We start from the raw sequence: 24,265 nt of genomic DNA, 5'->3' as shown, positions 1-24,265 counted from the left end.
AGATGACCAGTCAGATTCACCCGGAAAGAAAAGGAGAAGATGACCAGTCAGATGGTCACCCGGAAAGAAAAGGAGAAGATGACCAGCCAGATGGTCGCCCGGAAAGAAAAGGAGAAGATGACCTGCCAGAAGGTCACGACTGCGAAGACATGCCAGATGGTCAAAGCTAAAGTAACTGAATAGTCTGACATGAAGACCGACGTGAAGTTCAAGAAGAGGTCCATGGACGGGACCCAGAAGATGTCTGATAACACCGACCCGAAGTAAAGGAGGAGCGACAGGAAGAAAGGTACGATGCCTAGTTTTGGTCATCTGAAGAAGAGAAGGCGTGTCCTGAGGGTAGGACGCAACCAGGGAGACACGTGTGGAGTGCACGCCACACGGAGATGGCCTGGGTAGTTAAGACAAGATAAGGGACCAACCACGTCGTGAAAGGAATGGAGGAGAAGAAGGGTAGTGAGTGTCACGGTGCTACTAGAAATCACAAGGAGAGAAGAGGTGTGACCAGTCAACACACACACACCAGAAGAAGAAGATGTGACCTGCACTGGAACACCAGAGTGCATTGAAGAAAAAGGCCTGGCAAGAACACTGGCAGCACAAGTCAAAGATATCTACCTACGAGCCATCCATCCACGTGGCGAACGCAGAAGAGGGCAAGTTGGACTGTTGGCAACAATCTACCTTTGGGGTTGAGTGGAAGATTGGATGGCGAGAGTGCTCACACATTCGGCTGAGGAACTGACCACTCCACTCCGACCCGTGGCAACCCAAGAAGCAGAGGCCTCAAGGGACTCTGGTGGCAGCAAGTCCCGCAAGAGAGACAGATCCACAGCAGCGCGTCTGCAGGACCCATGGAGAGGAAAGCTCAGCGTGCAAGAAAAGAGTCAACAGCGTAAACTTCAGGCGGAACTAGGACACAACGGTGGAGATCGTGGAGCGCCCCGCTCACGGCCCGAAGGCTATGGTGGAGCAACATGACCGAAAACACCAGTCCAGTGGAAACCTGGCAAAGAGGTCCTCTCGGACATCTTGTGAAAGAGGAATACCGGCGAGAGGGGCATCCTAGTGAGAGGGATGTTTGCACCTACTCTTTTCACCTGCAATGAGACATTTTGAAGCCTGCCCAGAGACATCACCAAGGACCAGGACTGAAGAGGAGCATCTGGAGGACAAACAACATCCATATCATTTCACCCTTCTCTCTAACTACCAACTGTCACCAGTGGTGCCAAGCAAAGGCAAGACCGAGAACAACGTCCAGGCGGCGTAGATAGAAGACAGGACCCGCCAAACAACTGCGAACCATGCCACAACTAACTGTGGTCCTGGATGCAGTAACTACACTATCTGCGGCCTGTAAGCTGCCAAAGAGACTTGTTTCAAATCATCGAGTCCAATGTTATATTATGGTATAGTTTCTTTCCCACAGGTTGAACTTTGTCGTGGGGTTTGCGAACTGTACTTTTTCTCCCACAGGTTGGACTTTCCTTTGTTTTCATTTTTCCCCAAGTTTGGGAGGGATGTAGTGTCCAGCAGGACTCGGTCTAGTCGTTTTCTGTATGCCCTACAATAAACACCCACCCACCACTGATGTCACTGGTCAGGTGACACAGCTTAAATAAAAGTGGCCGAGTGCACGTGCTCTGGGCCAGTTGCACCATGTAGCCCACTGTGTCTGCGTTAGTGATTGCGAGCATGAGGGCCCAGGGCCCCCAACATAACAATTTGCAACATCAATCAATCAATTGTATAGCGCGACTACTCACCCGTAAGGGTCTCAAGACATAGGGGGGAGAGCTGCTGGTGCATCGAGGGCCCTGTGGTTCAGTCGAAGACCCAGGTCTTGAGGTCTTCCCTGAATTGAGGCAGTGACTGAGATTTTCAGATTTGGAGGGGCAAGGTGTTGTAGGTCTTTGTTGCGAGTAAGGAGAAGGATCTTCTTTTCTGTGGTCTTGCGGCTACATGGGACGGAAGCCATTACAAAGAATGGGCTGACCCAATAACAGTTTTGGACCTGGGCTCAATTAGATACAGAAAGCAATGGTCCTGAAACCTTCACTCAATGCAATATAATTCAATTATATCAAATCAATATTTTGGGCTCACAAAATGCCGGCTCACAGTAATTAAGACATAAAACAGAGTAATGTGCAACAACCAAAGGTATCCAAAATAAACTATTTTTTTCAGTCATAATTGGAATAACAGTTGGAGTCTAACTGCATTTCATTTGGATACATAACAAAGGAGATTTATAGTGGTTGCTCCAGGGGGAACGTGCAGAAAGGGAGTGTGTGCTCAAGTGTGGGGATTGGGAAGTTTCGCAGGTGAAAGTAAGAAGGGTTAGAGATAGTTCCACGATTAGATTGATAAATGAATATCAATCAAGGCAACCTGACCATACAATATTGATAGTTTACACGGTCTATTTACATATTTTTCACATTCCATGAATGTATCATTGTCTCTAAACCCTTCTGTATTTCCACTTTATTGCTGTTGGAGTACTGCATAGATACTGTGAACCTTTTTTTTCTTTTTTTTTATCCTCATTTTGTAATTATATGTGTAAGGAGTTTCAGGAGTCTGTTGTTCCAACGTTCTATACCGTCACTGCCCCATGTTTATCGTACTTGTTTGGGGAGTATCCCTTTAGGTGTTGTTTCCAAACATGATTCTCCTTTATCCTTTATCATAGTCAATAGTTCTGCAGCGGGGGGAGGGAGCTAGCCTTCCTGGCTACTCGGCAGGAATGATTTCTGCCTGAATTATTGCCATCGCTTTAATCATTGGATTTGTTTTTCGGATCCATACAAAAAGGTGTTAGTTGGGTGTTTGGAAATATTGTTCCCATATTTCCCAGAAGTTTGACTTTTTGCTAATTTTCCCTTTCCTATCAAGTTTGTTAGTTTTTAGTGTGGAGTTTAGCCAGTTTGCGTGTAAAGGAGGTGCTGGTTTAACCCAGTTTATGCAAATCTCTCTCCTTGCTAGCAGTATCAACACAAATAGAAGCTTTTCCTGATTTTTAGTCCGCTTACCCATACCCGAGTCGTTAGTAAAATAAATCACAAAAATAATTAGAATTATACTTACATCTATTTGATTTCCCAATACCATGCTTATCGTCTTACCAACTTCATGCCAAAAGGGGATGAGTGAAGGGCATTTTTGGAACATGTAGATATCATCCGCCTTCTCCATTCCACATTTGGGGCAGGATTTTATGTTTGCTCCTTTAAATTTTGATAGTCTTTTTGGCGTCCAGCATGCCCTATGGATTGTGAACAAGTGATTCCTTTTCAAGGTGGCTGGTTTTATGGTGGACCAGCATTTCTCAAGAGATTTTTGCCAGATAGTTTGTAGGTCTAATTCGGGCATATCTTTCCTCCATGTTGTTTCAGGGACTGGACAGTCTTCTTCTCCGGCCACAATGAGAGCCCAATACCATTTAGATATTACCTTTTTAATTGGTGTGGCTTTTATCATTTCTTTCTCTAGGTCTTCGTTGCCCCTTTTTTTCCGTTAGGGATTTTGCCCAGCTGGTCAGTTGATAATATTTAAATTTATATAAGGTTAATTTGGTGTTTGAGGATATTTGGTCCCACGTTATTATGGAATTTTCTGCCAGTAGTTGTCCCCAGCATTCGATTCTTGCTGCTTTTAGTGGTAGGACCAAAGAGTCTTTTAGACAGTCTGGGGTGCCTGGGAGAGTCCCATATCGGAGCCATAGTGCTGCAATATGGTATATTTACTGTGTTTCTAATTTGATACCATCGTTTTGCAGCACTGTATAAAATCTTTAGTTTTATCTTTTAAAAGAATTTTGGATGGCCAAACTTAAATAGAAAAAAGTCTATTTTGCCTGTCATGTTCTGTAGGAAAACTGGGTAGGATTGGTACTTCCTTAATAGAGGTCTCATGTTCTTAAATTGGAATGCCCTGTAGTATTCGAATAAGTCAGGGCTAGCTATTCCTCCTTGCTCTTTCATCCTCCTTAGTTTATTCCATGCAATTCTTGTACTCTTGGATGACCAGAGGAAGCCGGCTAGTTCTCCCTGGATTTTCTTTAATGCGTCTTTCTTGAATTCCAGAGGTATGGTGTTAAAAAGGTATGTGAATTTGGGTATGATTGACATTTTTATTATGTTAGATCTTCCCAGGAAGCTTAAGGGTAACCCGTCCCAGACTTTGAGTAGTCTCCTCGTTTCTTCGTTCAGATTCAATTGAGGGATTTTTTCTAGCTCTTTAACCAGGTTTATCCCCAGATATTTTATTTTGTCCCTGGTGTTTGGGGTATTGGGGTGCATATTCCAGCTCATAGCCTCAGTTTTTGCTTGGTTTGTTAAGTAGCCTGATACGTTACCAAAATTAAGTATCGTGTCCTCTATTGCATCAGTGGAGTTTTCAAAGTTGTCTGTGAATACCATCAAATCATTCGCATAGAGTGCCACATTTTTTGACCAGTTTTGATGAATAAAGGGTGTTATTGAGTTATGATTTCTAAGGGAGCATGCAAGTGGCTCAATGTTAAGATTGAAAAGTAACGGATATAGTGGACACCCTTGTCTTGTGCCTCTTTGTATTTCAATATTACTAGTGAGGCTTCCGTTAACTAGTATTTTTGCTCTTGGTTTTTTGTATATTTCCCTTACCATGTGGCCAAAGTTTTCTCCTAGGTTGTATTTATTGAAGGTTTTGTTTAAAAAGGTCCAATTGACTCTTTCGAAAGCTTTGGCTGTGTCAAAGGTAATTATGGTTGGAGGAATTTCTTCGCAGGTGGCTATGTCTATTGTTACGAACAGTTCGTGTGTTATCTCATATATTTGTCTTCCTTTTATGAAGCCCTTCTGGTCAGGGTTAATCAATCTTGGTATTACTGTGGCTAACCTCTTTGCTATGATTTGCATGAAAATGTTTAGGTCACAGTTTAGCAGTGAAATAGGTCTGTAGGACTCCCAGAGTTTAGGGTTTTTCCCAGGTTTTAAAATGATACTGATCGTCGCATCGTTCCAAGAGTCGAGGATTCTTTCCTGGTCTATGTAGATTGTATTTATTAGTTCTGTTAATTAAGCAACCATTGTTTCCTTCAATGCTAAATAGAATTCGTTGGGCAGTGCATCAGGGCCAGCAGCTTTCCCTCTTTTCAGATCTTTTATGGCGGCTCTCACTTCTTCGAGTTTGATTTCGCTGTTTAGCTCCTTCTTCTCCTCCTCCGTTAGTGATGGGAGTGGTACGGAGTCTAGGTAAATTCTAATCTGTTCTTCGGTTGGGTTTATATCTTCTTTATTTAGGTTAGAAAAAAAAGTTGTGAACTCTTGCATTATTACGGAATTGTCAGAACTTGGTGCCATTTGATTATGATTCTGAATGCAAGATATTTGATTTCTTGTTAGGTCCGTTTTCGTTCTCCACGCCAACATTTTTCCGCACCCTTCCCCATATTTGTGATTTGACAGTTTGCTTACTTCCCACTTTTTTCTCACTATATTCTCCAAGAAGTCGGTCAGTTTTTCTTTGAGCATTTGGTTGTTTTTTTCTAGTGTTTCCTTTGATTCTGAGGAACTTCCTACCGCTATTTGTGCCTCCATTAGTTTGATATCATTCTCCATAGTTCTAATTTCCTGTTTCTTGATTTTAGATTTGTGGGCTCCCAAATTTATTAACTTCCCCCTAGCAACAGCCTTATAGGCGTCCCAGGTGGTTTGTTTTGACGTGCCAACTTGGTTATCCTCAAAGAAGTTTGCAGAAACAGTTATTAGTTCCTCTATGCAATGTGGATTAGACAGTAAGGTCCGATCAATTGTCCATCTGGGTAGTGTGTTATTGTTTGTGATTAGGAGGGTGAATTGGACTGCAGAGTGGTCAGACAAGTGAGCTGGTAGGTGTTCAATACTTCTAACGCTACCTAGTAGGCTCCTATTTAGTAGAAAGAAGTCTATTCTGGATCTGTGGCCCAGTTTTCTATTGTGGAAGGTAAATGGCTGCCTATTGTCTCCCTTTTGTTTCCACATGTCCATCAAATCCAGGTCTTTTTTATAGTTACCTAGCCATTACCTCATCTCAGGTATATTTGCATGTTTACTAGGAGGGGATCTATCCGTTTTGGGATCGAGTATAATGTTATAGTCACCAACTAGTATTATGAGGGCAGTGGTTGATAAAAGCTCTGAGTAAAGTTTTTGAAGAGGAGTTGGATCGTCCAGATTTGGACGATAGTAGCCAGCTATAGTGAGCATGTTACCATTTATTCTTACTTTGGTCACAACCCATCTTCCCTTGCTGTCCACTGCCTTATATTCGATCTTGGCTTTAAGTGATTTTTTGAAAATAATTGCTACCCCTTTGATAATACAATCTTGATTGGTGCATACACAATCATCCACCCAGTTTAATTTTTTCACTATTTGATCCCACTCAGTGCTTAAGAGGTGTGTCTCTTGGAGTATCATTACTTCACTCTCGGCTTCCTTCAAGTATTCGAGGATTCTTCTTCTTTGATTGGCGGTTCTTAGGCCATTAACATTCCACGAGAGAACTTTACATTTTTTTGTGTTATCTTCATTTACTTATATTTTTTGGGTAGTGATCTAAGCTGGTTTGTGATTTATGGTTCCCGATAACTCCTTTTATTTTAATTAAAGAGGACATTTTTTCTATTGTTTTCCCTAATTTGCACCCCACCCGTGGTCTAGTTTTACTTTGTGATAATGTATCCCGCCCTGAGGAAGCCTCCCTTTTTCTTTTTAGGCGGTGTTTCCGCCCGTTTCGAGCTCCGTTTTCACCAGGTTTAAAAGAGTCACTTTCCTAGGGTTTTTTTTTTTTAGTTCTCAGTTCGCAGTTGGTCCTTAATCTTTTCAATGAAGGTTTCTACCTCTTTGGGATCCCTTATGTTATGCATTTTGTTCCGCCACATAATCCTGAGGGCAGCGGGGAACTTCATTTGAACAGTGGCCCCAAGGGATTTTAGTTCTTGCATGAATTGCCCCAGTTCCCACTGTCTATCCTGAGTGGCTTTGGACATGTCGGAGCGGATTCTGAAGGACCAATTGTCTTTTTTCTGTGTTCCATTTTTTAAGCCTTCGCTTAAAACATTTTCTTTCAGCGTGTAGGTCTTGAAATTAATTAAGATTTTTCTTGGTGTCCTTCTTTCTTTGCTTTTTCCAAAGGTGTCTCCGTGAACCCTTTGAATGTCCTCCATCAAATTACTTTCTTTGGTCCAGGGGAAAAACTCTTCTAAGAGGGAGATAATTAATTTTTTTATGTCTGTCCCTTCCAAATTTTCCGGGACACTTAGTACTCTTAAGTTGTTCTTCCTCGTTTGATTCTCTAGCGATTCTAGTTTTTCTTTGATACTTCTATCGCTGTCTTTTAACGATCTTATATCTTTTTGATTGGTGTCCACTTTCTTGCTGAGAGTCTCGACGGCAGATTCGACTTCGGTGACTCTTTCACCCAGTTTGTTTAATTTTTGGTCTAAGCTCTCACATACTTCATGAATTTTATTCTGATTAGCTTCCGAGACTGTAAATCTTTCCCTCATTTCTCCCATTATTTTGTCCATGAATTTTTCCATGAGTTTCTCGGTATGATTTACAGCGGGAAAGTCACTCCCTGTTTGGGTTAAATCCAGTTCAGAAGCTTCTGTTATGAGGGTCATGGAGGCTCCTTTAGTAGACTCCAACCGTGGGGCTGCTTGAGATAATTCTCCCTTGCTTGTGACCTTGCCCGTGACCTGTGTTTTATCTCCTGGGTTTGCAAGTTCTAGTCCCTCATCCATTAGGGGAGTTATGTTTAGAGTTTTGCCTGGGGTTGAAAGTAGGGGTTTGTTCTTGTCTTGTGGGGCAGGGCAGTTACCTCTCACTTGAACCAGTTGCTGGACTTAAAAGAAGAATCTTAAAGAGGGGGTTACTTAAATTTTTTGTTCTGACTGTAGTTTTCCTTGCTTTTTTGCTTTCGCAGCTTTGGTTTTTATGTTTTGCGATAGGTTTTCTTTCTTTTTTTTTTTATTGAACTCAATCCAGACAGGTACATAATCAAAGAAGAAAGAAAAAAAGAAAAACAAGAAAAGCAAACTACAGAAAAGTACAAGTTGAGTCATAAACCAACATAATCATAATCATAATCATATTCCTATTAAAGGGCTTCACATCAATAAGGAAGACAGATTTATACAATAACTGATACAATAGTTGATACAACAGCTTAGATGAGCCAGAGATTTCCCCCATTAATTCACGAAATATATTACTTCAATAGCAAAGGATTTTAAAATAAATTACTGTTTCAAAAATTATAAGTTAAATGTTACCTTCCAACCGATCAAACAAAATCTAGGTAGATGAATTTATTCCTGCTTTCCAGTTCATAACTGGAGACCAAATCGATTCGCCCATTCTTTTCCACTTAATCCCTCTTGTAGAATATATGGCCCTCTCAAAGCTGAAAACAGCTAAAAAACGAGTAAGCCACATCTGAAAGCTTGGTGGTTCAGCTTCTTTCCAACGGGCCGACAAAATAATTCTAAGTACCGCCGTACCTATAAATAATAAATTTTGCTCATTCTTTGATAGAGCGATCGATGAATCATATCCTAAAATAAATAATGAATCTGTTTCTGGAAGGTTATGACCAAACAGCACCTCCCAATACTCAGCAATCATATGTTTGATTTGAGTGAGTTTGGGGCAGCTGCTTAGCATATGTATTAAGTTAGCTGGTCCTTGTGTGCACCTTGGGCATAAATCATTTTCCCTTTTACCCCAAGAGTACAATTTAGCGGGTGTGTAATAGAGGCCAAAATAGTTTTATATGTTTGGGCTTTAAGGTTGCTAGCCCTAAAAAGTCGTTGGCTCAACTCTAGACTTTTATATATGTCAACATTGGGATTGCTAAGTTTGGCTGCCCAGCTAGATTCAGTTTTTTCCAGATCATCTTGTACATTAACAAGGAGAAGATTATAGATAACACCAATTATTGTATTAGATCCATTAACAGCCTCCAGAAGATCTATTTTCTGAAGCCCAAGGGTAGGTCCTTTAGCCTTAAGGTTTGTATATATTTGCACATATTTAATGTAGTCCCTGTTAGAGAGATAATATTTATCCTTAACATCTAAAAAAGTGGTTTCTAGATCATGTACAAGAAAATCTTTAACACGCAGGATTCCAAGTCTCTGCCATTTCCTTGCTATAATGTTGTTTGAAAATGCCAGGGTCTCCTTCGTATACCACAAAGAGGTATATCTATTCCATTTGCTAATGTGCAAGTGTTTAGTAACTTTGCCCCAAACCTTTAGTGCCCCGTTTATAATTTCGTATTTCCGATCATTGATGTAATCCTGTGCCTCAATCTGTTGTAAGAACATTCCATTGGCCTTATCCCCTAGTAATAGCTCATATATTGAGGGTGGAATATTGTTATCAGGGGTTGATACCCTTACATTATAGCTGATCAGTGGGGTCATTTGTTTAAGGAGTGCAGCCCAGTGATACATACTAGTATTAGGTATTGCCAACCCACCTCTTTCGCTAGGTAAAGACATTAACTTGTGAGACCTTCGGATTTTACCATGTTGCCAAACAAACCTAATCTTGAGGGATTCAAGAGTTTTTAAGATCTTAGGATCAATAGCCAGTGGAATTGCTCGAAACAGATAAAGGCATTTAGGAAGTATATTCATTTTAAGGAAATTAACTCGCCCTATAATAGACAAGTGGAGCCCATTTACTCTATCTAAATCTTTTGTAATATTTTGAATCAGTGGGATGAAGTTATGGTTAATTATGGTTTTAACAGTGGGAGCAATGACAATTCCTAGATAAGTAGCGTTTGCAGCTCTTCTTTGATCATTATAATCGATGTTGTCAGTACATAATACAATTGTCTTCCTTTTGTTTAAAGAGTATCCAGAATAAATGCCATATTCTGTAGTTATATTCTCAATTTCCTCCATAGCCTCAATCGGGTTCGATGTTAAGACCGCGATATCATCAGCATATGCTAATACGCTCTCAATAAGTTTCAAAATTAAAGGATTAATATATAGGGCAAATAATAAGGGGGAGCAAGGACACCCTTGCCTCGTACCTCTAGTTATACTAATATCGTCTGATTCAGACCCCATCAATTGAACTTTAGCTTTGGGAGATAGATACATTGATTGATCTTATCGCCTTAATAAATTTGGGGCCGAAATTGTTTAGTTGCATAATTGCCCAAAGGAATTTCCACGAGACGCGATCAAAAGCCTTCTCGGCATCTAATAGTATCATTGACATTCGGCCCCCCGTGACCGTCATGGCATCAAACAAGGCAATTACCCTAGATGTATGGTCCGTTGTTCCTTTGCCAGGAACAAAGCCATGTTGCCACGGGGAGACGATTTGCTCAATAACACCACTGAGTCTCGTGGCTAACACTTTGGCATATAATTTAGAATCCGCATTGATTAAAGATATGGGACGGTATGACGTTAATTGCTGAGGTGATATCTCTTTTTTGGGGAAGACAATTATATTTGTATTATTCCAGGAATCCGGGGATACCCCGTTCCATTGAATACCTAAAAAAAGATCATGAAGTAGTGGTCCCAACTGAGAGCTCAGAATTTTATATAGGTCTATAGGTAGTTTATCAGGACCGGCTGCTTTACCCGATGCAAGTGAGGTTAGAGATAGTAATACCTCATCTAGGGTGATTTCTCTTTCCAGATCCTGGCGTGTAGTATCATCTAATCCTTTTATGCCCTCAATATTATTAAGAAAATTATTCAGAAACTCATATTCTGTATTTGTCAGAGGGGTAGAGTCTTCAGTATATAGATTCTGATAGTATTGCTGGAATAGCGAAGTGATCTCATCTGCCTGCGAGTGCGTATATGATTTACCATTATCTGTTATTAGTTTTATCTGATTGGAGACATTTCTTTGCCGGGTGTGTAGTGCCAGTTGTCTACCCACTTTTTCCCCATTTTCATAAATATCTCTCCTATGAGCACTGTAAGTCTGAGCTGCTTTTTGACTAAGGCTATTGTTTAGCTCATTTTTTAATAGAGTAACTAAATACATTGACTGTGTAGCATCTGCCCTTTGGGAAATAGCTGTGGTATGATCTTCTTCCGCCTTAGCCAGGGCTGGTAGGTTTTCAAGGTTGGGGGATCCTCTCTGTTTTCTTTTTGTGCTCCTGGGGGCCACGATCTGTTTTAAGGGCGGAAGGAAGTTTTGTTTGGAGAATTGTCTATTTCTGAGGCAGTAGGAGGAACTAACTCTACTCCCACTCTCAGTCATTATCTCAGGTGCTATCACGATTTGAGTGTCTCAACCCCCCTCAGCTCTTCTAGTTTCCTGAGTAGCAGCTATGGGAGTAGCTATGGTTACTGTCTCATTCTTTGCCCAGTCGGCTTCTCTCACCGCCTCTCCACCACCCTCTGCAAAATTAATTTGTTTGCACCCGGCAATCAGGTCCAGTGCGGCAACCCCCTGCCCTCTTTTCCCCCCTGTACCTTAATCATGGGCGTATAGTCCGTTCTCCTGCAATGAGTCTCCTGCTGGGGTCCTAAGTGTCTCGTTTCTATTTTGGATGATAGCTGGAGCCCCCTTTCTGGTCGCTTCCTTTTGTCAGCCTCGTTCGCTGCTGCCTTCTCTGAGCCCGGACCTCTAAATCTGTGGCTGTTGTCAAAGTCGTAGTCTTTTACAGCGGCTCCGTCGTGTCCTCCTTTCGCTGTTCGGTGATGTAGCGAGCCCACTAGGTTAGGCGTCACTGTCTCCAGGTTACTGCCGTTGTGTATGTGTCTACTGCTACTGCTGCTGCATTTACCCCGGAACAGGAAGGGAATTCTTCCTATTATTTCCGTCAGTTTCTGCTTGCGTCCTGCGCCGCCGCCCAGGTTCCAACGTACGAGGACCTGCTAGATCCGGAGGTACTCCAGTGAGGAAGATTTTGCATACCGGATCCGAATTAGATACTCCAGGGATCACCAGGTAGATCGCATTAACTGTTGTTTTCGTAACCACGAGTCTCTTTGGTAGTGACGTGAGTGGAAAGCGGGTTATGCATCAAATTATGATTCGGTGAGCACGGAGCTCCCGACCGAGCGTCTTAGCCGGCCGCCATCTTCCTCTTTCTCCCGATACTGTGCATCTTGCTTTAAGTGAAAGCTGACTGCTTTTGTGCCAAGCTGTGATTATTATTTAAAGTGTGTCTGTCTGTGTGATTGCACATTGAATTGATTTGGTCAACACTGCATGTCCTACTAGAAAAAAAATTGAATCATGGTTTTCTAAAGTCTTGAACTTCTATGAGCAGCATACTTTAAAACTGTGTATCATAAATCATGCAAAGTCTGTATAGCGAAGGAAACTTGACTGATAATGACCAGCTCCATTGAATAACCTACAATCTTCTGTTTTTCAGCCTGATAATTTCCCGTACAAGGAAGAGATCTTGTCAGTGAATCCAGCCTGTGTAGTTGTCGTCATTCTCCTCTTTATAAGCATCATCCTGGCTGTCAAGGTGAGACTTAATTTTAAAACACACTCCTTTCAGTCCACAACATCCATCCCTTACATTAATAGTGTCTCCAAGGAAGGTATCCGTGAATTTGGGGGATAGGAGGGAATATTAAGTGCAATGTAGATGCTTTTCATTTTGGATTTCACATTTTTTGTAATTTGTTTAGTGTGGTACAATGCTTTTTTTAAGCACAAGTGTGGGGGAGTTAGAAGTTACAAAGGTGAAAGACCAACCCAATGCTCCTTGTTGGTTCATAATGTGTGCATATTACATTAATGTAGTTGGGTGCACAGCCGTGCTGTAGTGTAGTTCCTATATTCCCAATAGGCTCTGCGCATTGGAATAATATATCCTATAGATATGACATGTGACTTTGGTCAGTAGGTCTCTATCGAATATACTAAACTTAATTGTGAGTGCCAGCTAGCTCAGAGGTCCCTAGAAACTTTCTTGAATTCACAAGAATGGATTAGTTTCTGACAACCGCAAAAACATGACAACTTTGTTTCCCTAGGACTGGAATAACTATCTTCAGAGTGGTGGAAACAATAGATAAGTATTCCCCTCAGTCAATTGTGCATGCTTCGTTTCTACAGAGTTTATAGAGAAATAGTGAGACAGGCGTTTTTAATAAAAGGTTTATTGAACAGTCTTCTTTCTCATGCAAGAGAGGTGAACTGCTACAATCGTTAGATAGAATGCAAAGTATAATGCGTACATCGAGAACAGTATTAAAAAATAAAACTGTAATAGCATTGTATGGTTTCCAAGCCATATGAAAATACATACATATATAACACAGGCTAAAATACTCAACTGGTGCTTCTAAAATACGCCTACCCTAATATACCTAACCTAAATCTAGGACTAGTACGAGGGAAGAAGTAAGTATGGTCTTTAGCATAGGCTTCGTTTTTTGCCGAGAATCTACCAAAGGTTTCTGTAAGTTCTAATCAGCTCCATACCTTAGAATGAAGGAGGTCTTGTATCTCTGTCTCGGGACTCGATTTCCATACTCCCTGCAAGGGGAGTCAGAAACACTGGAGCTGCATTTTTCAGCAGAGAAGGGCAGCGTCCTGATCCGTGCGTCAGCTGGAGAGTCGGCTTCCTTCGGCACTTGCTGTAGTGAGCTGCGTCTGGCAAGTAGGTCGTCGAAGTGCCCCGAACCACTGTGCTTTGCTATAGCAAGTGAAGGTATATTTATACCTTGCAGGTGTTTAGGAATGCCATGTTTGACGTAAAGTTGGGCATTTGAACGTCATGAATGAACCCCTACGGAATAGATGTTCATTGTAAAACTAACTGAGTTCTTGGAGAAATCAATATTCAAGCAAGGGGAAGTCCCTAACGGCTTAAGCTGGTTTTCCAAGAAATCGTTGTGACGTTTGGTGAACAGATGGAAGTAGCCATGCCTGTATTTGGATTGCATGGGCTATGCCTAAATAAGGGCTTGATTTCTATGCCTATATAAGTGCAACGTGAATTGTACCTATAAAAGGGCATGAATCGGGAAAATCCATTTGGAATCTAAAACGCCATACAACACCCACTCCACTTTCTTATGTATGACATTACTAAGTTCTAAACACATTACACATATCTAAACATGATGTGTTAAAACCCACCCAAAACACATAAAAATGCAATGGTACTGGTTGTACACAAAAGCGCATTGGTGCTGTACGCATTCAAAGCAATGTTCCATTCTAAGCATAAAGATGACATTTGTAAATGCTGTTCGAATGAATCACGAAAATACATTTATGAAATGGCTCGTAAATACAGAAGAAAAAGGTGCTGAAACCATTTCATGTCATATTACATATAACTGTTGGTATGAGGACAAGGTCAAATATTGTCTCTGGAGGTTTTTCAAAGAATTCTAGTTCTCTATGAATAACTCTACTTTAAGCAGATTACTTTGTGCCAAAAAATGAAAAATACAAATTTGGAAAAATTTTAATGATCGTAGAAAAAAGAGTTCCAAAGTTAGAACTTTGTTTTGAAAAAATTAAGGTCGAATTCAGAGTCTCTCAGAACACTGTGTGCCAAATCAAAAGTCAATGTTATTGTTTGGAGAAAACATCAAATCTTCTAAGTCTGTAAAGAATGTGTCTACCATAGTAGGTGAGAGTTGGATTACCTCGTTAAGAAGATCAACCGCACATAGATGTGAAGCATCGCCGTCAGCATTGGTCGCATTAGCAATGTTCGTAGTGGATGATACCTGTGTGCCTGTATCCTCTCGTACCTCACCATCAGCATTTTGCGTCTGTGAGATCTCAATGAATGCCGTCATCAGAATTGGTAGCCGCTCAGGACAACACAGTTCATGGGCCATTACTGGTTCAAGCAAAGTATCAACATCCGTTGGCATGACTGATGGGAGTGCCAGACATGTGTCTAGCATGCATTCTTCTCTGCATAGCAGGCAGCGTAGAACAGGTAAGATGCAATCTTGACAAATTGGTCTGAATGATAGAAACCATGTGGTATTTAATTCTCTTAGACGAGGTAGTCCCAAAATTTGGACGATGCTCTCATGACACTTCATTGCCAGTAGAGTTGTCTCCATGGTGAACTGGGTGTCGCTTGTGAATTGGCTAGCCATATCGTAGCAGGAGGAGCAAAAATAGTATCCCTGCAGTGAGTCCCAAAATGAGAGGCAATCCGCCAAACACTGAGTGCATGAAGTTTGGAAATATTCCTAGGACTGCTTCAAAAGGTGCTAACAGTCCAGAAAATACTGTCTTAAATACATGTACAATACCACTCGTATCAGACATGTTTAAGATACGACGTAACATTTCCGAGAAATGCATAGGGCAATTTGTAGTTAAGAGGGCATGTATTTCTGCAGAAGTACTTGCGATTTGCAGATCATAGGTTTCTTTGGCCGAGGTCAGTGGCACAGTTTTCTGTAAAAGAATGGCTTTCATTCTGCTTAAAGTATCACTTCGTATAGAAGAGATGTTCAGTGAAGGCCATAGAGGCGACTCCCAGGCTGTCTTGGTTGTTGGAAACAATACTTGCATACAGCAAGTGACCCTGGCTTACACAGTTACTAGATAGGGTAAACCTGGCAACATGCCACAGCAGCTGTGATCGTTCAACATAATATAACTTCCATTTGAAAGTTGTCCAAAAAGTGGATCAATCACCGCAGCTGTAGAACCTTGCAGGTGGTAGGCAGGCCCGTGTAAATTAATACCCTGACAAAGGAAAGAACCGCTTAGTGCGTTTTCACAGTTTTTACCACTAAGAAACACCTCTCTTCCCCCACTCCAACATCTGTGTGTGTACGGTAATTCCCAGGATGTCTTGATGTATTCTTTACCCAACCTTTCATATGTGCCTGCTGGTATGTGTTTTATGAAAAAATGGCCAGCAAGGGATTTTGTTTTTTGAGATCTTTACAGCACCTTTAGGACTTGTTATTTAATCACAGTACCTAAGCAAGAATTCAATCCGTGGCTGTTAAATTCAATTAGAATAAGCATAGGATGTTACCACACTAACATCACGATAGAGCATGAATGCTCAATAAAACAAGGAACCAGGGTTTATTGTCTGAAAGTTATTATTAAACTTCAAGGCAAAATATCTGTACAAAAACAATGAATGATCATAAAACACAGGGTGCATACATGGATATACAATAAGGATATTCAAGGCCTAGGTTGCTTTTCCTTGGACATATCCAAATAACAGTCCAGACTGCTGCGTCACAGTGGTTGATTGGTTGTAACCCAAAGTCAGAAGAAAATCAAAATCTTTTGATTTTCTTCTGACTTTGGGTTACAACCAATCAACCACTGTGACGCAGCAGTCTGGACTTTTATTTGGATATGTCCAAGGAAAAGCAACCTAGGCCTTGAATATCCTTATTGTATATCCATGTATGCACCCTGTGTTTTATGATCATTCATTGTTTTTGTACAGATATTTTGCCTTGAAGTTTAATAATAACTTTCAGACAATAAACCCTGGTTCCTTGTTTTATTGAGCATTCATGCTCTATCGTGATGTTAGTGTGGTAACATCCTATGCTTATTCTAATTGAATTTAACAGCCACGGATTGAATTCTTGCTTAGGTACTGTGATTAAATAACAAGTCCTAAAGGTGCTGTAAAGATCTCAAAAAACAAAATCCCTTGCTGGCCATTTTTTCTACAAACCTTGCCCAAGCCCGCAAGGGTATATTGGGTCGCTCACCCTTTTGTATATGGTATGTGTTTTAGGCAATATTGAAAATGGAAAATTGTAACAGGCAGAGTGATTCTTCCATGTATAATCCATTCTGTGGCTGTTTTTTTAGCGACAGTAAATTGCAATCTTTCCAGTTTTTCAATATCGTCTGCTCCCCTCTGTGCCAGTTTGATCTGTTTATCAGTGAGATTGAATTCTGAAAACAGTGACGTAGTATTGATTAAACGCCAAGGCACATAGCCTGAACGTAAGTTTTGTAACGTCCAGCATGATAGCACATAATTGCGGTACAAAAGGGGGTGGTGATGGACGGAGCATCTGAATCAATCAAACACTCCCACCCAGTCAAAAGATCTGGGTTTAATCCATCACCGTTCTTTAGCCCACTCTGCCACCCCAGTTCAGACATGGGTATATGCAAATCAGTCGGACCCTGTGCCTCATGGGAACAGTCCAGCCTGAGCTGCCAAGCCATGTCTTCCCTGGACCGGAAACAAGCTTCCGAGGACCGGTTTCTGGCATTCCAGCCATCTTCAGCCCGGCTTGCTTGAATCCAGTGGCAAAGTGAGCAAGGGACTCACGTCTGAGCATACCCTGCCACACTTATGGCGGCCAAAAGTGGTACAAAAGGGGGTGGTGATGGACGGAGCATCTGAATCAATCAAACACTCACAGCCAGTCTAAAGATCTGGGTTTAATCCATCACCGTTCTTTAGCCCACTCTGCCACCCCAGTTCAGACATGGCTATATGCAAATCAGTCTGACCCTGTGCCTCATGGGAACAGTCCAGCCAGAACTGCTAAGCCATGTCTTCCCTGGACCGGAAACAAGCTTCCGAGGACCAGTTTCTGGCATTCCAGCCGTCTTCAGCCCGGCTTGCTTGAATCCAGTGGCAAAGTGAGCAAGGGACTCACGTCTGAGCGCACCCTGCCACACTTATGGCAGCTAAAGTGGTACAAAAGGGGGTGGTGATGGACGGAGCATCTGAATCAATCAAACACTCACACCCAGTCAAAAGATCTGGGTTTAATCCATCACCGTTCTTTAGCCCACTCTGCCACCCCAGTTCAGACATGGCTATATGCAAATCAGTCTGACCCTGTGCCTCATGGGAACAGTCCAGCCCGAACTGCCAAGCCATGTCTTCCCTGGACCGGAAACAAGCTTCCGAGGACCGGTTTCTGGCATTCCAGCCGTCTTCAGCCCGGCTTGCTTGAATCCAGTGGCAAAGTGAGCAAGGGACTCACGTCTGAGCATACCCTGCCACACTTATAGCGGCCAAAAGGGGTACAAAAGGGGGTGGTGATGGACGGAGCATCTGAATCAATCAAACACTCATACCAAGTCAAAAGATCTGGGTTTAATCCATCATCGTTCTTTAGCCCACTCTGCCACCCCACTTCAGACATGGCTATATGCAAATCAGTCTGACCCTGTGCCTCATGGGAACAGTCCAGCCCGAACTGCCAAGCCATGTCTTCCCTGGACCGGAAACAAGGTCCGAGGACCGGTTTCTGGCATTCCAGCCGTCTTCAGCCCGGCTTGCTTGAATCCAGTGGCAAAGTGAGCAAGGGACTCACGTCTGAGCATACCCTGCCACACTTATGGTGGCCAAAAGTGGTACAAAAGGGGGTGGTGATGGACTGAGCATCTGAATCAATCAAACACTCACACCCAGTCAAAAGATCTGGGTTTAATCCATCACCGTTCTTTAGCCCACTCTGCCACCCAAGTTCAGACATGGCTATATGCAAATCAGTCTGACTCTGTGCCTCATGGGATCAGTCCAGCCCGGACTGCCGAGCCATGTCTTCCCTGGACCGGAAACAAGCTTCCGAGGACCGGTTTCTTGCATTCCAGCCGTCTTCAGCCCGGCTTGCTTGAATCCAGTGGCAAAGTGAGCAAGGGACTCACGTCTGAGCATACCCTGCCACACTTATGGCGGCCCAAAGCGGTACAGCAGGGGGTGGTGATGGACGGAGCATCTGAATCAATCAAACACTCACACCCAGTCAAAAGATCTGGGTTTAATCCATCACTGTTCTTTAGCCCACTCTGCCACCCCAGTTCAGACATGGCTATATGCAAATCAGTCTGACCCTGTGCCTCATGGGAACAGTCCAGCCCAAACTGCCAAGCCATGTCTTCCCTGGACCGGAAACAAGCTTCCGAGGACTGGGTTCTGGCATTCCAGACGTCTTCAGCCCGGCTTGCTTGAATCGTGACAAAGTGAGCAAGATACTCACGTCTGAGCATACCCTGCCACACTTATGGCGGCCAAAAGCGACTGACCATGTTGCAACATGACCAAGTCCTGTTCTATGATATCTATGGCAGAAGATATTATGCTGTAAAAATAATATATCCTGGACGACAGAGTCGTTCACCCATTGTCAACCACAGAGAGAGTTTTCTCTAAATTAATACGATCAATTTCTCGTATTCTTTCTGTAGTCTCTGGTTGTGTAAGCTTCCATGCTTCATTATAAGCAGCATAGATACCGGCATATATAAAACGTTTATGACGCGGTTTTCCTGGTCCTTGGAGGAATTCCCTAAGATCAGCGCCATCTTTAAGTAAAGATAAATGTTGTTTTACATCCTTGAGTGTAGATCTTTGTAACCATTCAAGGCACAGTTTCCCTACACTGTATGTTGTTACTATTCCTGGATGCTGTCTCTGAACATATCTTGGATCTGGCCTAGTGAATGTGAACCCCTGTGTTTTGTTCAGGAATCTATCTTGACAGTTGTTTGTGTCTGTGGGCCAGATCAACCATTTTTTTCCAATCTGGATCTGTTCTGTTGTGATGCAAAATAGTATGTACGTCGACCTCCCCCTCTGAAGTGTTATCACTAGCACGTGTCGGTGTTGGTATGAACGGATTGTTTAGGTCTTTTATCTTGGCTAACCCAAGACAAGATGTCTGTTGGACAGTGTCATTCCAAAACATTATTTGTTCAGGGAGGATGCAGGCTCTAAATAAAGCTTCTATCCCCTGCACTTGCCAATCTTGTGTGCCCCAGATAGTTTTTGTCTCAATATTGTCTTTCCAAAGGTGGAAACCCAGTGAAGACAGCTGAGCATAAAAGGCTGCAGAATAAATTTGCATGGTATTCGTCAATATTCTTTTCATTCCTGTCTCATTAAATTTTTTAAAGTAAAATGATTCTTGATTGGATACATTAAAACCTGAAAAGTATGGACATTTTCCAATAAATGTTTTTGAGCTACCCTTTGGTGGCATAGGACAATGTTCCCATTAGTTATACATCAATACATTTCTAGGGTTTGCAGATTAGTGCAATAAATGATGACCATAGTGATTATAACAATACATTTGTTCATAATCTGATGAACCTTCTAAGTATTCATGATTTGTAAATACAGCAGACATTTCTAAGTCTGACATCATATTAATAACAGTCTCGAAGTCCCAATCATCAGAAAAGGTACTAGATGAAACAAAGTCATTCAAGGAAATGTTGAACTGGTGTGGAATCTTCAACAGTTCCGCAGGGCCAAAAATGTCATAATCAGTTCTGTCCCAAGCTGTACCCCCTGGTATAGGAACAGCTGTGATGTTCACTGAGGACAAGTCTCTTTGTTCACGATGAGTTGCTTTTGTGTGGCTTGAGTAGTAAGTTGATGTTCTTACTTGCTAAGTCCTTTTTGACATATCTTCCATTTATCAGCATTCCTAAAGTTATTACCAGAGTCAACCAAAGTAAAAGAAAAAGCACACCCAACATAATCCAAAGTTCAATCCATGGTGAAACCAGATAAGTCTTTTCCAAGTGATGAAAAAAGTCTGTTGCTTGTTCTTTCAAATTCGTTTTTACTGGCGTCGTTTCGGGTTCGCTGGGATCCTCGGAAAACGTATCAAAGTTAATGAAAATGCCAGAGGCAGTTCTGGCAATTGTAGGGATTGCATCAGGATTTCTTTGAAATCTCTGGAACCACAGGATCACTTGTTACGTTTGTGTAGACAGATGCTACTTCGTTGTAGACAGGTGTTTCTTGACAAACTGTTATTTGGGTCTCAAGAGGTACAAGTTCCATGCCTTTGTTGCGTAGACCTTCATTTCGCACTGCAGATTCTTCAAAGGTGATGAGTCTCTCAGTTTGAACTTCTTAGATAGTAGCTAGATTCGGGCGTCTGCTACATTGGCGGAGTCCACTTGGCCTACTGCTTAAGATTGGTCACATAATGTGGTTTTATCAGGTTGATGGACACAAACCTGTTCACCTTTTTACCAGCAAAGGGCGGCAGTAATACTGTTCTTCATCCGTGGATTCCTAGAACAGGTATTGGTTGTCTGTAAGAAGGCCCAAATTCCTTCTTGTCCGCGATCTTCTCTCTGACTAGATCCCAAAGCTTAGGAATCCAGACAGGCCTTGCTGGGACGGTTGTTTTTTCTTCAGTGGTGGTAGGCTTCAGGAACATGTTACTTTGTTTCGTTCTTATTTCATTTAAGGCCTGTAAAATAGCCAAACGGTCTTTGATATCGAAGGGTTTTAGGTCTACCACTGAAGTCTGACAATCGAGGTCCGATAATAACATTCTGGTCCCAAACAGAACTTCATATGGAGTGATACCCCCTAGAGAACTTCTTGGCAGATTGTTAAGACTATGTTGGACACTTATTGGATGTTTGACCCACCCGCCACCTGAGCCTAATACCCTAGCTGTTATAGATTGCTTTATGTCCCGTTTTTTTCTCTCCACTACCGAATTTCCCTCAGGATGGAATGACTAGAGTACCGCAATGCAACGCCCAATTTGGCCATGGCCTCCTTGTAAGCTTGAGAGCTAAAAGCAGGACTCTGGTCAGAATGTAGCGTGCCGACTGCGTATGTGCCGATAAAGACTCGCAAATCGCTGAGGCCACATCCAAATGAATCTTGTCTTAATATTTCTGGGACCGCATTTGTCCACAGGGACGTCTGCGTGTAGAAAGTCTAATGCTGTCTAACAATGGTGTCTGTACTGGGCTGGCTAAGCTGTAGTGGGGTATCTGTCTGCATTCTGTGCTGCAATCTCTGTTGCTGTCTCTGCAGTTAATTACAAATGTGTGAATGTGTGCATTCATTCCTGGCCACCAGTACATCTCTTCTAATTCTAGTATAGACTTAGAGATCCCCTGATGTATCAGACCCTCTCTCAAATGTGCTTCGTGTATCAAAGCTACTCTACGTTTCCTGTTTGGAATTACCCTATCCCCCTCTACAGGGATTCGAGCAAAAGGAACGGAGTTTGCATCAATTATATATGAGTATTTGAGTGGAAACTTATTAGGTAACGCTGCACAGCTGCCTTTGCTTGTGGCATTGACAGCTAGCATTATTTCGCTGTCTGTTTTCTTTTTTGAACGAGTGATTGCAGCTACGGAATTCGTTTGCACAGCTACCTTCACGGCTTCATCAGCCAATGAATTCCCTTCAACGTGAACGCCATCACGTTGATGACTCAGCGTATGTATCACGTGAGTGTTTTGTAGTCCTTTTTGTAACTGAACTACTTGTTCCTAAAACAGTTTATGTTTGATTGTGCCATTTTTGCATCTTTGTAACCATTTTGAATCCAGCTTTGCAAGTATTCATTGTAAGATTGAACACAATAATACGAATCGCACATTATGAGTGTGGGGAATTTGCGATCTGTATTTTCAAGTGCTATCTTGAATGCTTGTAGTTCAGCTCGCTGAGCTATACAATCTCCTAGAGATTGTGTTTTGGTGACCATTGGTCGGAATTTGCCATTGCGCCAGCAACCTTTAACGATCGTGCACGCCGCACTATAGGCTTGTTCACTTCCGTACATTAGGACATTCTTGTTCGTATTGTAGAAATGCTTGTGTTTTCAAATATGTGTCAAAAACGTATTCAATGTAAATGTAAATGTAAATGTGGGTGTACTTGTAAAGTGCACTGTGACTCCAAGGAGTATCCTGGCGCTGAAGACCGCTGGGGAACCCGTCCCGGTTTTCCCTGTGAGATGGTCCCTTTCTGGGTATCTCCAAGGTGAAACCAGGCATCCCCGGCGTCTGTGGGGGGCCGTTGTAGAGATGAGGCAAGCTTAATGCCCAGAGTTGCCGAGTGTGTTCCCTGGTTAGAGTAGGCACCGAGGCGAGAATTATCGAGTCCGTTTGACCCTGGTCCACGACCCTGCCGCGTCGGGGATTGAACCCTGGTCCCGGGCCGTTCTCTGCTTACGGGTCTGCCGCCTCTAACCAGTGAGCCACACCACTCCACAATGTCTGTTGCAGCAAGAGAATTAACCCATTGTATCCATCTTGGATGTAAAGCTTTAGCATTTGGAATGCTCGCTTTTTTTGTCACTGCCTCTAAGGCAGGTACAGGTGTAACGACCAAAATGCGTTTACCCTGTGCGAGGGCTCTCTCAATTGCTACTGCAGTTTGAACCGCTGTCAGAATTATTTCTGTTGAAGTGAATTTAATATCTGCTTGTATGTACAAATGCGATTTGTAAGCTATTGGTACTTTTTCACCTTTGTTACAAGTTAAGTACGTGAATACGCATTTGCCTAGAATGATTCGGATCACTAAGTTGCGTACGTTTACATGTGTTTGCAAATGTTTTGTTGTTAACATGTCTGTTTGTAATGAACGCAAAATTTCTGTGTGTTTTTGTGTCCAATTAACTGTTCTGAAATCAGGTTTGATTAATTCGTAGAGAGGTTTAACCCTTTCTGCGTAGTTTACAAGGTATGTTGTTCCGAAATTCAGGAAACCTAGAATCGACTAAGTTTTTCTGTGTTTTTGGAGGTTAGAGCAGCGCACATTTCTCTAGAAAGTTTGCTGCCAGGCTTTTGCCTTCACTTGAAAGTTCATATCCTAGAAAGAGGATGTTTAAATGGGCAATTCTAGATTTTTTGTATTGAATTTGTACCCTTCAGAGGTGAATCCCAATATAATTGTATTCACCCTATTCAAGTGCCTATCCAAGTCATCATCTGTCAGATAGATGTCATCGACATATGACAAGGCTTCGTCATAATAAGTTTGTAGTAACTCTTTACTCTCACTGAAAATAACTCAGGACTATTCTTGAATCCCTGTGGGAGATGACAGAATTGACGCTGTGTCCCCATAGTTGAGAAAGCTGTCAAATACCTACTTTCTGGTGCAATGACAGAAAAAAACGTTAGAAATATCTAATGTGGTTTTATATTTTTTATGCACAATGTTATTCATTAATGCTGCACTGTGTGCATTTTGTACTGCAAAAGTTTTGAACAAGAGTTTAAATGTCTGTAGTCCCAAACTAGACAATATGTATTGTCTGGTTTGGAGACAGGAAACAAAGGATTGTTCATTGACGAGGTGCATGTTTCAATCACCCCTTGGTATTCAAGTTGATCTAATATCTACCTTACATTATTTTTAGCTTCTTGCTTAACTTAGTACTGCCTTTGTGCAGTTGGTTGATTTTTCAACTGGATTTTATGGTGAGGAGAATCCTCATCCCATCCTACATGATTTTTATATAATGCAGGAGCTTGGCTACTGCCCATTT

At 42.0% G+C, this 24,265-nt stretch overlaps 1 protein-coding gene across 1 annotated transcript in view; it reads left to right on the top strand.

The window, feature by feature from the left end:
* The window catches only part of LAPTM4B (lysosomal protein transmembrane 4 beta), a gene marked incomplete at its 3' end in the record, with an annotated part of 365,454 nt that overhangs the window by 231,008 nt on the left and 110,181 nt on the right, over positions 1-24,265 (top strand). The window contains exon 5 of the mRNA XM_086950434.1: positions 12,415-12,513. Within this exon, the coding sequence (XP_086806560.1) occupies positions 12,415-12,513 (99 nt within the window). The remainder of the gene's footprint in view (positions 1-12,414; positions 12,514-24,265) is intronic.

Source organism: Lissotriton vulgaris, unplaced genomic scaffold (genome assembly GCF_964263255.1).
Source record: "Lissotriton vulgaris unplaced genomic scaffold, aLisVul1.2 SCAFFOLD_923, whole genome shotgun sequence".
Lineage (NCBI taxonomy): Eukaryota > Metazoa > Chordata > Amphibia > Caudata > Salamandridae > Lissotriton > Lissotriton vulgaris.
The sequence above is the reverse complement of the archived record's forward strand: the minus strand, read 5'-3'. Positions and strand labels throughout refer to the sequence as shown.